This window comes from Anopheles marshallii, chromosome 2, assembly GCF_943734725.1.
Source record: "Anopheles marshallii chromosome 2, idAnoMarsDA_429_01, whole genome shotgun sequence".
Classification (NCBI taxonomy): Eukaryota; Metazoa; Arthropoda; class Insecta; order Diptera; family Culicidae; genus Anopheles; species Anopheles marshallii.
This window is the reverse complement of record NC_071326.1, coordinates 49,142,851-49,159,767: the sequence shown is the minus strand read 5'-3', so window position 1 is coordinate 49,159,767 and position 16,917 is coordinate 49,142,851. Positions and strand designations below refer to the sequence as shown.

Here is a 16,917-nt window from a genome sequence, read left to right as displayed (position 1 = left end):
AAATAGGCGCCCTATAGACCTCGGGGAACAGGCAGACATCCTGGTGCATCTCGGTGGTGAGCACATGTGCGGGCTACGCTTCAGAACAAGAAATTCTCCGTCTCAGAAGACATCCCTGCGGTGGGGCGACAGCTGTCCGTGCCCTCGACAGTAAAACCAAAACGCAAAAAGTCAGTTCTCCGGCCAGAGTTCCCTGTTCGCAAAGCTGCTTTTGCTAGCCCCGACTCCGGGGGGGACGACTATCTGCAGCAAATCGAGCAAATTAGCACACAGACACACATCCACGCCCAAAACACTGACTTTCGCGCACATTCATCGAACCCCAAAACTTAAGCTCGTTCTCCGCACCACAGTAGCAGCAGACCAGCAAAGCAATACTTTCACCATCGAAGGCCAAGAAGCAATCCGAATTGTGCGTGCGCGTGTGAGTGTTTGATAGCTGAGGTGTTTTTCTGTGGTGACCAAAGGACTTTCCAAGTCCTTACTCCAGCACAAACAAGTTAAAAAATTTGTGCACAAATTCTCGTTACTGTAGAGTTCTACATTTTATAGTGATTACCTCAGCACCTCCACTGGAACAGACAAAAACGACATTAGTGATCCAAAATGTTCCCTAACTAGAAGCTAAACGGTGACCCGTTGATTACGGGCACAACCACGAATTCCCAGTGTTTTCCCAAATCTCCGTAAAAGAGTCGCGATAGAATCGTTTCGTGTGGAAATTGATTTCTCGTTGTGCCTTTCGCAAGGCGACCGTTTTGTATAGCATCGTGAAAAGTTATCAGTTTAAGGGAAAACAGCAGAGGTTCTGTGTGCTATTGATAAGCGTGTGTGTGTGTGTGTGCGTGTGTGTTTCAAACGCGTAATCATCTGCTGCTGCGCTTGTTTCTTTGCACCTTCAATTATTCGCGATTTCTTGCCAGCGTCTTCAAGGTGCTATCTGCCAGCATTCTATTCGTCAAAAGTTCATCTTCATCACGGACAGCAAAGAAAAGACAGCAGCAAGAACTGGTGGGTAAGCTTACGCAAAAAAGGTTTTTTTTTTTCTGTGTGCATGTGTGTGGGAAGGTTGCGTTACATAACGTTTACTTTACATTCCTTTGCTCAGGTCTCACTCTCTCTCTCTCTGTTGATTCATTGACTCATCTCACTAGGTGCTTTTCACCGCTCATCGCATCCGGTCGCAGAGACCCTTATAGCGGTCAGATTTCTTGGGGTGCGTAGAAGCGGTGCAACTGTTATCTCAGTTTTAATTCTGTTACATTTAGGTAATTGTTTAAAAAAAAAATTTTGGCGCGGAAATCTTAAACAATAGAGTTTATTATGAATTGAAAGTTATGACATAATGAGAATATTTCGTAACTTAAGCCTTCAAAAGAGCTTACTTCAGCGCACATCTTAGATTTGGAAAAATAAGTGAACAGACATTAAACCCAATTAATCAATAGTATGTTGTTAGGCCAATAAAGAAGATATTAGTATATTATAGGTGATACAATACGTTTATATTTACATTTAAAGAGTTTTGTCCACCATGTTATTGACAAGCTTAACAGATTGTTCATAGAAAAAGATTCTATATACCAGATTGATGAGGTTGGATTCCCAAGCTATTTATACTTTACATTTTTAAATTGCTCTTCTATTATTCCACCTTAAGCCACACATCAGCTTAGCAAACTATTTGTGATTTAAATACGGCTTTCAGCAGCGATATGTGCGCTTCAGCAGCGCTACTTGCTGTACACAGTCCTGATTCACCACAAAAAAAAAATGTAATTAAGCACAAACAAAGTAGTATTTGCACAGCCCAAATAGGTTTTCTTGAAAAAAAGACCTCTGGATCGTATGTGCCGAAAAAGGCAAAGCCGTTCATGTGTGTTCGTTTTATCGATTGTATGCATTCGGCATGTGCGCTCGTACTGATTCTTGTCCGTGCCCAAGGTACAAATACCGGCCCAACAGAAATAGCTTTTACTATCCGTTTACCTATCGCTGGCTTTCTTTCATTCTTACATCCCTCTTTGTCACACATCTACTACACGCCTACTACCACACTCATCCATCGTCCACCTATACGAGGCTCGTTGCACATGTATACAGCAGTGGTGTAGTGTGCCGATGGTACAGTTTCATTTTCACTGACCGCCCTCACGAATTCCTAACTTTACACCCACACCATAAAACAGTGTACTTCATACTTCGGGGGGAGAAAATAATTCGGGCTTTATTCAGCTCGCACCTTCATCATATGGCTCGAAGTTTCTCTTAAAACTTACTCGGCTTATGTCCCAAATGTACAGCTAAAGCTTGAGAATCAAGGGATAGCTTGAGAGCTTTTTGGGAAATGTTATCGTTGCTTCATCTGCTCATCTGCTCTTCGTATTTTTCCCACCGTACCAATACCCTCTCAGTTGTCATTTTGAGTTTGTTTCGTTATTGACTTAAGCCTCCATCATGAGAAGATGTTAATGTTGTTGTTTGTATATACCACCTCTAGCTCAATACTATCCGCTGCCCACGCGACCATTCTATCGGCCGCTATTCCGCCATTTTGCGGACCAATACGATGACACATTTAAACCGTGCCATTCGTAGTTATGTTATAAATAGTCGCTAATAAAATTTAATTACGGGTGGACCGCGGTTTTTTTTTTCTTAAGAATCAAAATAAGGCTAAATAAAGCAATTAGGTGGGTTAGAATCGACAAAGATTGTTCTGATGTTTCTTTTTTATGTTTGCGGTGGTGCATCCGTCTAAAGTGTGTGATGAGTGTTATGTTGATACATTTTCGAGCGAAAATAATATTCTGTGCATTCGTGGGAATTTCGGCGGTAATGTTAATGTAACGATTCCATGGAGACGCCTGGTATGGGGAGAGATTTTTATCAACGTTATTTGAACGGTTGTGTGTATGTTTAACTATATTTGTTTTCCCATAGGATGTACAAAACTATCTTAAACACTAAATTATTATTAAATAGGGTTGGCGTGTAGGAAAAGATTGACATATAAGAAGGATGCGGGATAAAGAGGAAATGTAAGTTAGAAGACGATTTCGATAAGCGAAAAGAGTAGAACCGTAGGCGAAAACATTAGCAAACCCATTAAAGATACGAATACATGTAAGTAGAGGACTGCATGTGAGTAGAAACTGGCAACGCATTGGGTAAGGAAGGAGTTGGAAACTAGAGCCAAAGACTCTGCGGTATGCAAAGCGCGTAAACGCTTTTCGAACTCTTTCGAATCTAAGGATGGATGAAGGAAAGGAAGGCGACCACACTATGCTGGCCAATTCAAGTATTGGTCTGACGAGACTACAAGCGCAAAAGGAAATTATGTTACATTTAGGGTGACGTAAAGTTAAACCGTTCACCAAACACCAATCCGAGAGAGAGTTTAGATGACACTGAAGCAACATACAATATTCTGAAGAAGAAATAGGTAAAAACAGTTGAGGTCATGGATGGACCAGGAATAAAGTAACAGCATATAGGGAACTGAAAATTGGCCACAACACTTAAGGACACATATTGTTATTCCATCTGGACCTGGCGCAGTCGACGACTTCATACGTTTTAACGCAGAAAGTATTAGTTCCTCGTTACATATAATATTACGAAGGTGAATAATACCAGCCGGAGTAATTGAAATTGCATCGGATAAATGAGAACCAGTAAAAACAATGGGGTCAGCATGGACACTGGAAAAGTGATCAACAAACAGAGTACAAATATCTGAAGGACAAGAAGAGTTGGATGGTCCTAAGGACACGGAAGGTGGAATAGATGACGATTTACGACGGGAATTCACGAAGGACCAAATGCATTAGGGATATTTAATGAAACGGGACTGAAGTCGATTCGGCGGTGGACGATTCGTATTGAGCTCTGTTGTAAATTCTAAATGTCGTAGAGGCGTATTTGAAAACACGTTTATTCGTGATCCGATCGAGAATTACGGAAAATGCGGAGCGCAAGCTTTCTGTCTCTTCTCAACGAATGCCAAGTTCTGTCCGACCATCGGGGATGACTTAGGAGATTTTGGATGAGACAACAGTAGAGAAAGGACGAGTAAATGATGGAGTTAAAAGTTAAAAGTACACAGAAACAGCTAAGAAGAGGCTTTTTGGGAAGGTATCCAGTTGGCAGCGGACAAAAAAGAACGGAATTTACAGACATGGATTTTCTTAAAATTAAGCCTTATGCTATTTTCAAGGGAGAAGTCGTGCCGCGGTGGTACATCGGGAGTTCGAATTTTATATGGAAAGTCCAGGTGCCGGATGCTAGTTGTCCAATGGCGATATAGGATTTATGGAAAGAAGTACAACGGAGCATCCTTGCGTTGACATTTGGTTGGCGAATATTCAAACTAGTTACCGGTAGAGGGTGTTGCCAACTCCGTTTAACTGAAACAATCCATTCGCAAAACTTCCATCGAAAAGCCTTGTGATTGACTGCGATGATAAGTTGGACACATAATGCGTGAAGGTAGTAGTGCTGAGAGGTCGTTTTGTGGTCCCCACGATAAAGATGTGCAGATTAAAATTACCGAAAATGATCAACATATCGTGTTCGTTGCACCTTTCACTAGATTTGATGAGTTCCTCGGTTAGCAGTGATAAAGTCTCGCCATTCGTTGACGTGGTTGGACCGTATATGCAGCCAATAAAACGGTTTGAATGAGAGAGTTTTATCGATATCAGGTGATGAGCACTCCTCCACTACGAGCAAAACAGCTGTTATCAGTATTACGGTCACAACGGAATGCTGTGTAGTTCTCATCAAACAGAAGCGATTATGGGATCGAACCATCCAGCCAGGTTTCGGTGAACAATAGCACGTCGAAATCGGTATCGGCCGTTGCTACGCGTAGTTCCGTTGATTTAGTGCGCAGACCTCTTGTGTTCTGGTAGTAGATGTTAGGTGACGTGTTGACGTTAATGCGTGCGGAAGCAGTTTAAAGCCTGGTTAATGGTTGGTCGTTTGGGTAGGTGACGGAGAAGGGGTGTGTGTCGTGAGCCGGTTTACTTCAGGTGCTGGTCGCCAAATATTATGTGTGCGGGTACGGTTGTCGGTGAATTCGCGAAAAACGATTTCATTGGGACATGTATTTTTTTGACAATGCGGTGTCCCGGAATGAGGCTGGAATCCCTGCTCTGAATGAGATGAAGGACAGTGTTGAGCGATCGCGATCATGAGCGATGAGTTTGTGGACGATGACGGACTCAATTTCGTCCAGCTGCTTAACCTTGCGCATTGAAAGTCGGCGTTAAAGGTGCGTGCGTGTGACGAGGCGTGTTGGTAGGATTGATAATGGTGTTGGACGGTGGGATTGCGGTGTTGAACATTGTTGCCGTGTGAGTGAGAGATCCAGCGACGTTAACGTGTGATCATAGACAATTATGTTATACATTTAGTTTACCAGTTTGGCATGTGTTTGAAAAAGCGGTAAAAACGCGCACTTTTAGCGTTGAGATAAGACATAATTCAGATTGATTAACACGAAACTTTTCGAACCAGTCATTGTGACAGTTGCGCTTCATTTTTATTAAATTCATTTTTGACGTTAAACTATTCTACTCTATTTAAAGGAATGATATCAATTTTTGCAGTGTATCGTGTTTTATGTCTGTAGTGTAGAACACGGGTTTTCTCAACTAGCACTATGTTTTAAGAAAGTTTAAACCTCGTGGTCTTCTGGATTGTTCGCAACTGATCCTTTATTTTTCCTGTAACTGTTAGCCCTTTAGCTCTAAACCCGTTTACGTCATGCGATCGACGAGTTTGACGTATGCGTTTACAGTGACCGATCCAAAGCGTAATAATTTACACAACAATGTCCATTAAGAAAAAAATATCTGTTAACTTGTTACAATCATTTATTGATTATATTAAATCAATCTATGTGATGTAACGATCTACTAGGTAATGCCTGCCATTTCTGGCTTACTACACTTATCTTACCACATAGCCGGAAGGTTAATTCTTGGTACGGTGGACTGGTCCAGGTAGGATTTTTCCTTGGTCCTGTCGTATACAACTCTCCCCGTTACCAAATACACCAACACCGAGTCCCCTATTAAATCAATACAATTTGTTTGAGACCAATTCCCATATCGATAGTTCTTTTAACGTCGCATGTCTACACCCGTTAAGATTCGATTGCATATTATATCTGATTTTTTTCAAGATTAACATTCGCATGCTATGCTACTACCCGAAGTTTATCGAAAACGACGGTAACGGCTCTCTTTTCAAATTCATGTAACTTACACTAACAAATCTAACCTACGTAATTGACACTAATACAATTGTTTATATCCTGTTTTATGTTTTGTACATACCTTTTGATACAAATATTAGAAAATACTGAACACAAATCCTGCAAGTTATCAAAGAAGTCTGTATTATTACTTTATTCACGAAAAAACCTTACCCTTACAAGGCTTAGACAATTACACCAATCAGTAGAACTGGTATATGGTTCGAGTGTAATATAACGGAAAGTTTTAACGCAATATTTAAACCAAAATGAGAAAAAATATTATAACAAATAATTTTCAAAATGTCAACTATGAATCGTAAAAATTTATATTTTGAAACACTGCTTTTGGAAAATATAATTCAAGAATTTCACCAAAAAATTTAAATTGAAATACTATAACTATTTAAGGTAAATTTTAGAACTAAACCTTATAAACTTATTAGAAATCACACATACGGCGTTCTGATAAGATGAGAGGAACTACCAATTGGAAAGCAAAGATGATTATACATTATATACATCATTAAATCATTAATCTATACTGATGAATTTCTCCTTTACGGTGCCATGTTAAAGATGTTAAATTATGTCAACATGCATAATTAAGCAAGTTTTGTTGAATATTACTTACACTTCGGCGAAATATATTTTAAGTAGTAGTAGGAGTTGTGTTTATTAGCTTCATAAATATGATGAACTATAAATGCACGATTTTCCAAACATATTATAAATATTATTTACTGGAATACATTTTAATAAAAATTTATGTTTTTTTTCAGTGTTTTGTGATACTATGATTATTCAAACAATTACACTGAAATATAGTTTATTTTCATCGCTCTTTCACTTGCCGTTTCAACGTTAAAGCTCATTAGTAATTGAAAAACCAATCAGCACTACAGCGGCAAGTGACAATCAAAAGCAGTGAATAATTTAACTCGATCTGATAAGATTGCAGCGGATTTATTGTGAGTTTTCTGCTCGTTCTCAGCGAGTAGAATAATCCATACGACGCTTATAATTCAGATCAAATCAATCTCTTTCCGTAACGAGTGGTAACGTAACACTAACGAAATAAGAGCCAAACTGAGCAGCACATCAGTGATAAATATACCGGAACTGTTAGAGTTTGTACATGCTTCAGATTTAACAAACAAAACACCATCTGCCCAATTGAACAGTTCATCGCAGAAACTAACACAAACCAATGCTTCATGATGCAAAAATTCAATTTACAACACCGGTCGTCTTAAGAATTTGTTCTCCAATTTCTTTCCACACCTCGTCTTATCCACGCGACCCACGTATTTGAGTGAAATCATTAAAATTGAATAATCTTCGATTACGGCACGTGAAATCCTGTCACTCACAACCGGCATTTCTACGTTTGTTTTAATCCGGAAAAGTGAAAGAACCCCTACAACTCGACTAGATGTCTGCGTTAGGGAACTGAAAGCTCGAGGACGCAAACAAAGGGGAGATGATGACTAAATTGCTACCGTCGAACAATGCACCATGAAGCGCTTTTTCCTACAACAATCAGCAGGGGAACAAGTGGCAAAGACAGAATGTACACTACGGGGAAAATGTTTTGTTGCTCATTACCCTATTTGGTGATTCTACTCATTTAAATTTCAAATTGTTGTTGTTCGGAACTGGTCGCGATGAAGCGCGGTGCTGGTGTGTTCTTCTATTTATGCTGAAGGTACTGGTGGTGATGGTTGCTGTTTTGCCATCTTAATACTCTTGTTTGTTCAGATTTTATGCATCTGGATTGTAAAAACTTATCGGTCCGAAAATGAATATATGGTTTATTGTATATTAATTTTAACACATTTAAAGCCCGCAAAATTCCTAATGTACCCCACTTACTCGCGCTCATTTGTAACTTCTTTGAATGGTGTGTTGATTCCAACATCGTCCTTCAAATGTCCTTGCTTGATATAGTGACGAGACCTTAAAGACTAACTGAATTTTAATCTGTTTTTGATGATTGTGTTTGGTGGTGGGATTGTTGATCATCCTTAAATGCATTAAAATGGATCCATCGTACAGCTATTAAAATAATAAACTCTCCATTTTGGCACCCTATCAAACAAGCAGCGGATGTGTTTGTAGCAACATGTTCAATTCAACATTCAAAGAGCTACTATACATTTGGCAGGACGTCAACTCTTTTACGTGATTGAATTAAATCGTTCAACACTTGACGTTACAGCTTTAATTCAATGGAAAGCAGCTCAATGTTTCTTGTCATATTTAGCTTACGCATTCAAACAAGAATTATTAGAGCTACATAATTAACACATGCATGCTGGCTAACATTATAAGTATGCTTAATCGAATGAGGTAACCGTGAATTTCACTGCGGGACAGAAATAATCTTCAATTTTTTGTTCGTTTTCTTCATTCCCTATCTACCAAACTCGTTTACGAAAACGATACGCCCAAACCTTTCTTTGCACCATTACAATAAAATACAATTGAGCCAGATTCTTTGAATGCCACCGTGAGCAAACTATTTTATTATGCTTCATTGAAAACCGTGTGCCCTAAAGGGAACCCTATTTAAGTAGTTGTAGCGATTGTGCCCCTACAGCTTCGAAACACAGGAGGGTGTTGTCCTGAAGGGAGCTGATGATGATAAAACATGCTTGCAAAGTTGTACCATAAATCATGATCGTTGTATTCGTCAGCATCGTCGTAGCCGCAAAGCAAACCAGAGCGTCCTTCTGAGCGCGTACTTTTATGAAAATCGTTTCCACCGGTTTCGTGGGCGAATGTGAAACCGACGTGACGCTGCACTCGTGTGAAGTGGGAAAAGTGGTCAGACCTTGACGAACAGCGATGACGTTCTGCAAAGTTTCGTGAGAGAATATTCAAAATCAATAAGCTCTAGATTGCAGCAAACTATAAGCCACTCAGAAGAGGATAAAGCATGGACTTTCACAATGGTGTTTACGTTAAGATATACGTGACAAGGTTGCTCCCTTTAGAGAACACAAGGACTAATTAGCATGAATATGACGAGATGAGGGAGTGATTGATTATATACTCTTCAGATCAGTTTCTTTATGATCCTGTTGTACAATTTTTTAAACACATTTTTCGCACACAATATTTCATCAAGTAAAGGAATGCAGCAAAGCCGTGTGAGAAGACAATATTTGTTTTATTTTATTTTTTTGTTTGATTACATTTATGACATCTTTTTGCCGTTTTAAAGGGGAAGACAATCATTTTAATCAATGATTACCACATAACGATTGATGCAACCAATCCTTTTGGATAAATACCTCTGTTTACATCGTTGATCTTTACGTCTTTGTTGTATTAGGTTTGTAGTTGTTGTTGCAAGTTTTGAGTTGTGCAAAATGAGGTTTTAATTTTAAAATGTTTTCTTTGTTTGATGAAATACGCACTTTTTATAAACATATCTTACATTTAATAAATCTACGGGTTTTTCCTTCCTTGAACAATAATACAATCGTAACTTTATTAGATGTGCGCAAAATGCTCGTAACTGACGTCTGTTCTTGGTTACTTTCGTTTCAGATTATTCTTGCCGTTACACCCAACCAGACGGCCTGTAACTGTGCGATATAAATAAATAAACCCACCGCTGGAAACTAAAGCCGGCAGCACGTTTCCGGAAACCAACCATACACACATAATAACACGCAATGTTACGCCAACATCAAGGTGTGCAACCGGAACAGTGAAAAACCGTTGACCGAAAGCTGTGACGGCAGGACGAACTTTTGCCAGTGTCAAGGACGTTTGCCCACGTCTGGTGCAATCTGGTACATTTACGTCTTTGCGTCAAAGAACTTCGGGTCGGGAAAGTAATCCGAACCGGTACCAATATCACGTTTGTGATTGAGTTGACATACGGTGTCTTAATCGGTCTCTGCTGGATTGGTATCGCGGGGAAAATACTCGGTCGCTCTGCTAACGCATCTCACAGACAGTCAAGATGATTAATATCGCCGGCGTTGTCAGCATCGTTCTGTTCTACATCCTGATCCTTGCGGTCGGGATATGGGCGGGCAGGAAAAAGGAGTCCGGAAATGATTCGGAGGAAGAAGTTATGCTTGCCGGACGTTCAATCGGCCTGTTTGTTGGCATTTTCACCATGACCGGTAAGTAGCGTAGGAAGCAAATTGGCCGAAAGCCGAATTTCATATTCTTACCCATATCATGGCATCCGTACGAACCAAGGGATGCTGCTGTTCATCTGTGCTATAATATGTACCACATAATAAATCACTTTCACTGAATACATACGGATGGTGATCCTTTGAAGAGGCTCAAGGGCGTAAAGGTTTTATTATCTATTATTGGGTAGTATTTTGTTGTTTGCTAACTAATACACTTTATTCAGGTGAAAACAAAAATAAAATATTGATTTCTTTGTTATTTTTTGGAAAATGAACCATGTACAAATTACAGTAGGAGAAATAATGAGCTTTGTGAAGAGGTTAAATAATAATACGTCCTGGGCTTTAGAACTGGAGGAGAAATAATGAGCCTTATGAAGAGGTTAAATAGTAATACGGCCTGGGCTTTTAACAAAAACCAGGAAAAAGATGATTTATGGAAATACTCTGATAAATTTTAATGGAATAGTTGAATACAAAATATATCTTCATTCATTATCCATGCCGGTCAGGTGATGTAAGTGGTGAGCAGTGCCAGTGCTTTCATATGACAGGACCCGTACAAAATTCCATTGAAATCTTTTCCCCGTAGCAAGGTCCGGTTACGTGGTAAAAAATAAACTACGCGTTAAAAAACGTACGACTCAAAAAGTTTATAAGATCTTTTTTCTCGGTTTTACGAAACAGTTGTATAGCCGAAGTAAAGGAAAAATATATCGGATGGATTTGAGTTGTTAGTTTCAAGTTAGTATTTCGGCTTATTCCTGATTGTTATTTCCTTATGAAAACATCCAGGATAGTGTCGGGTTGTGAGCGAAAGAGCTACCTCATCTGGCTGAGCATGCTCAGTACGCTTCGTATTTAAAAACAGGTAGCTCTTCACTGTGCGATTAGCGCTCCGAAGAGCGCTGTGCGAATTGCGCTCCGTAGAGTGTACTGAACGCCGTGCGATCACTGGCATTCACTAAATTGTGCACGCGTTTATCTTATTCGCTTGCGCGATTCAATAAGTTAGGCACGCCACTTTTTATCTATCATCCCTGTAATGGAATATTACAATGTTCAAACATATACGCTACACAAATAAAATACGATTGTTCACTTTGTAAATATATATTTTTCTGATTTACATTGCATTCAACTGTCCATTGATTGTACGTCTTTTATGTATTAATCCTGTTTCCCAAGAAAATTTTACCAAAAAATGTTTACCTTATTTATTCCTCCTCAAATAGCGCCCCGTATAGCTCGATAGTTTCTTTCTAATGATAATCGCACATTGCTCAGCGCGCTGTTCCGAGCGATAATCGCATAGTGCTCAGAGCGCTCACTCTTCGGAGCGCTAATCGCCCAGTAAAGAACTATTTCACGCTCACCGCCCACTGAGGTGTGAGTGCGAGAGTGGGTCGCTCTGCTCATTCGAAAAAGTTACGTGACCCATCACTATCCAGGGTACATCTTTATCTTCAGATCCTCTTCAGTGAGATCAGATCAGATCAGATCTTCAGTCCGATCAGTTTTCTTCAGAGCCACAGTATTTATGGTCCTTTATAAATTGCGTATATCCTTAACAATAAATAAAATGAACGCTTTTTGATTACATTTTTCATTGGTGATATGATGATTCTTTGATTTTCCTAAATATACTTTTCTAAAATTCTTCAGCTACATGGGTCGGTGGTGGTTACATTAACGGAACGGCGGAAGCAATCTACACATCCGGGCTAGTCTGGTGTCAGGCTCCATTTGGTTATGCGCTCAGCTTAGTATTTGGTAGGTCACAAATCTCAATCCCTGTATAAAATTTGCATTTAAAAATACATTTGTTATAACGTTTCGTATGCAGGTGGCATCTTCTTCGCGAACCCAATGCGAAAGCAAGGATACATCACGATGCTGGATCCGTTGCAGGATAGCTTCGGCGAACGAATGGGAGGTTTGCTCTTTCTGCCCGCACTGTGTGGAGAGGTGTTCTGGGCGGCAGGTATCTTGGCCGCTCTTGGCGCCACCCTGTCGGTCATCATCGACATGGAGCAGGAAACTTCGGTTATCCTGTCGGCGTGCATCGCCGTCTTCTACACCCTGTTCGGCGGGTTGTACTCCGTGGCGTACACGGACGTGATACAGCTGTTCTGCATCTTCATCGGGCTGTGGATGTGCATCCCGTTTGCATGGGCAAACGATCACGTCAAGAGTCTGTCGTCGATGGACGTTGACTGGATCGGTGAGATCGGCGAGGGTTACACATGGTTCTATCTGGACTACGGACTATTGCTAATATTTGGCGGTATTCCCTGGCAGGTATGGTCGATGTGTAGCATCGTAAAAAATATTGCTAATTTGTATACTCTTTATCCGCTCTGCAGGTATATTTCCAGCGTGTTCTTTCCAGCAAAACAGCTGGACGGGCTCAAATCCTGTCCTACGTAGCAGCATTCGGTTGCATCCTGATGGCCATTCCACCCGTACTCATTGGTGCCATCGCAAAGGCAACACGTAAGCGATGTGCTCGTACTAATGCCGGCTGCAGTTGTTAACATAATTTTGTTATATGGACATTTCACAGCCTGGAACGAGACAGACTATAAGGGCCCGTGGCCACTAACGACCCAGGAAACGAGTATGATTCTGCCGATGGTACTTCAGTACCTGACACCAGACTTTGTGTCATTCTTCGGGCTCGGTGCCGTCTCAGCCGCCGTCATGTCTTCGGCCGATTCATCGGTGCTGTCCGCTTCCTCAATGTTTGCCCGCAACGTTTATCGGTTGATCTTCCGGCAGCGTGCCTCCGAGATGGAAATTATCTGGGTCATGCGTGTGTCAATTTTGGTCGTCGGTGTACTGTCCACTATTATGGCCCTAACCATACCTTCGATTTATGGGCTCTGGTAAGTATGTCAGATCCATTTCAATTCTTGTTAAGCTTTGCTACTCGATTACTGGAAAAGAGACAAATGGCAATGGTACAGAATGTCTCGCATTGAATATCCCACTCGTGGTAGAAACCTGTGAACAGAACCATTCCTGTACCATTCTTACAATGTAAGAGATACGTGACCTTCTCTTGAAACGCTATGATAGTCCCTCTTACCGGTGGATCACCCCCATACAAGAGTTCTTTGGATCGATTCTTGTGGCTCGATTCTTGTGGAATACTAATGGATGACAAAATCGGTCGATTTCCCTAGCACTACTTAACACACTACCCAGATGGAGAACCATTCTTTTCGAACGCCCGCCAACGGGTGTTATTCACTCACGTTGTAGCATTTCTTCAACGACAATGGGTAACTGGACCCGATTGTTTCCTTTTTTCCCATAGCCTTTCCTGACGTTGAGTGTAAATCGTCTTTCTGGCGAGAAAGTGTAGATTGAACCATTTATCAAAATTATTTTCCTTTCCTTCTCGTTTCATTTGGCCCTTCTTGGTGCGCAGGTCAATGTGTTCCGACTTGGTGTACTGTATTCTCTTCCCGCAGGTGAGTGCAACAACAAAAAAAAAAAAAAACAAAAATTCAAGGAAAAATAAATCAAACATTGTGCTCGGGTTGTAAAATGTAGTGCACATTATCGGTCAGTTCTGTGCCGAAGTTTATTCCCATTTTTTTACAATGCATAAAACGAGTCATTACGACTTCTCTTCAAAGAATCAAAATAAAAGGCTTTATGTATAATATATTAAGTAAATATTTTTATAAGTAATTAGCATGGTTTAGCAAAGTAATATTGCATTAAAGTATCGTCCTAGTTAAGGGTTTTTTTCCTATTTAGATATAATTTCTTTCGCCAGCAGACGTCCCAAGGTCCTTCTTACTGCTGATGGTCCAGAGCGACTAATTATTCCTCGAAATACTTTTTCGTCAAACAAATATAAAAAGCCCGATCTTGGGAGTATGGACCACTCGTATAGACTACGAGTGATATGGAGTCAATGATACAGACCAAAGACCCGTGGGCCATTCTGCCTGTGGGTCGCATTGTTTAAAACTATGATAGCGTATAGGCCACTTCCACATTACAGCTAGGACATGGCGAATCCAACATATTCGTACACGCGTGCACAATTTAGTCAATGCCAGCCTGTTTACGTACAAGCGGATTCAAAAGTTAAACTGCAAAACGATGTTGGAAAATAATCACAAGTATTTATCATCGTCAAACCTAATCGATAATCGATATTTGCACATCCTTTGTTTAAAATTTCGTTCAATAATTTTGTATATAATATCTCAACTCTTGAATCCCGCCCACCGGACACCCCGGCCAGATATGACATTCACCAAAATTGTGCCCACGACTCCATATGCAGCTTCTGCGATTCAGTAAAATGTATTGTGTTTCACAATCAATCTCCCCGTTTATCTTATAAGTAGTTTGGAGATATAGACTATACGCGAATGGGCTATATGCGTTCATCGGTCCATATGCAGAGGATTACCTCTTTGTAGTTCTTTGTTGACGAAGAGCCGGTCTAGAGTGAGAAAGTTTCTACAGATATAGAAAAGCACAGTTTAGAAATGAACTCTAATAAATAAATGTAGATTTTCGCAAATAACATTCTACGTAACAATAACATTAACATTCTTTCGATTATTTCGAATTTGTTCACCATTATGTTGAGTCATCAGCGATCAATCCATTTTATATGTGCCAAGGTTTACAACCCGTCGCATTTTTATTTTGAATTGTATGTGAAATTTATAGCAAATCAAACTATCTCTTTTCTCTTACATTAGCTTCTGATGGTGGTACATTTCAAGCATCATTGTAATACGTACGGTAGTTTGGCAGCGTACATTATTGCGTTCCTGGTGCGTCTGTCAGGGGGTGAATCCATGCTGGGTCTACCCGCTCTGATCCACTATCCGGGCTACAATGAAGAAACTAGCACTCAGATGTTCCCCTTCCGAACAATGGCCATGATCATGAGCCTGATCACGCTGGTAGGCGTATCCTGGTGGACAAAGTACGTATCTTGATGTCCTCTTTCTAACAGCTTGCTGATTCTAATGGGTTTGTTATATCTCCTCCATTCTAGGTGGGTATTTGAAACTGGACGATTGGCACCACATTACGACTATTTCCGTTGCGTAGTGAATATCCCGGAAGAATTGCACCGTGTCGGAGAGCCGTCGGACTCAGGCGAACAGGTAACTCTACTTCAACATTTGTTTGCCATTACCATACCAAACAACATGTCCCATCTTCTGTGGTAGCTCTCGGTGATGGCTGGTGGTATGACGCGCATGTACGGTGCGGCTACCATGGTCGGTAAGGATGAGCGCAACGGACGAATAAATCCGGCCCTCGAACCGGACGACGATCTGCCGGTGGCTGAGGCGCAACGACAGATGCAACAATCCGCTGGCGGAGGAAGCGGTGTCGCCGTTCCCGGTAGTGTCGTTCCCGGCACTGGGCCGGCTCAGGCCCATACGGCCTTTTGAAACGCACCCACCGGTACCGGCGTTCGGTTTGACTGAACGGAGCCGGTTGGCAGCCGTCGGGGAGGGGGAAACGAAGACGAACGAAATCGACTTTATTAGCGCGCAGTATTTGGAGCATGTTCTCCACCCCTGGTGTGAACGGTATAAAGTGACGAATTATCAGCAAAAATACATATCAAGAATGCACGTGGGACAGGAGTAGTATTAAAATATATAAAGTAAGTGGAATGAAAGGAATAGTTAAGACCTTAGCCACTAGAATGGAAGAACATAAGGCAAACAAAACGGCACGCAAATGCAAAAGTAAAAGACAAGAGCAAGTAACGAATACATATCAAATCAAATCAATAGAATAAAATGGAAAGAGAAATAGGCAAGCAAAAAAACCCTAGGATGCATGTTCATCAAGCAACAAATACATATCAAGTATGGTAGGGGAAATACAAAACGATAGGTATATTATACATATGTTAACGAAACAAAACTAGTAATGACTATACTTACCTATAACTGTTAGTTGGTTTAACACCATATCCTACGGCGGTGGTAAGGCAGACGGTAAGGCGACAGTTATGGTTGATGCGTAGCAAATTTTAATGAAATGTTAGCAATGGAGCGGTTTGAGCGGAGGATTGAAATAATATACTTTCGCTTATTACTTGGATTTTTAATTAATTTTTCTCCGTTTGTGAATATTGTACGATTAGATAGGAATGTTGGAAGTCGCTAAGCGTATGCGGAGTATGTAAGGAATGTTGTTGGGCATTTGGTTGATAAACAGTATAGGGTTTTCCTATGAGATTGGTTTGTTTTGATTAGCCTTCTCCTACACGGACTAGCTTTAAAATTCCGAGATCACAAAGGTACGCAACCGAGTAAAGCAAAGAAAAGTTACAAACTCAAAGGTGCTAGAGACAGAAGATGAGGAAATAGGACAAAATGCGTAGAAAAGGCAAAAATAGATTGTTTGTCGTTCAGATGTCGATATGCCATTGATATTTGTTTGGTGTTTGTTTTTTTTTTTTTATCATTCGTTAGCAATTTT

The 16,917-nt window shown here is 40.6% G+C and overlaps 1 protein-coding gene across 1 annotated transcript; it reads left to right on the top strand.

Annotated features, from left to right (window-relative positions):
- Window positions 1-10,244: 10,244 nt before the first annotated feature.
- On the top strand, window positions 10,245-15,872 carry LOC128719250 (high-affinity choline transporter 1). The gene is made up of 9 exons (XM_053812873.1): window positions 10,245-10,410; window positions 12,094-12,201; window positions 12,275-12,729; window positions 12,795-12,924; window positions 12,995-13,316; window positions 13,865-13,907; window positions 15,165-15,394; window positions 15,467-15,578; window positions 15,645-15,872. The coding sequence occupies exons 1-9, from the start codon at window positions 10,245-10,247 to the stop codon at window positions 15,870-15,872; spliced, it is 1,794 nt and encodes a 597-aa protein (XP_053668848.1).
- The last annotated feature ends 1,045 nt before the right edge of the window (window positions 15,873-16,917 follow it).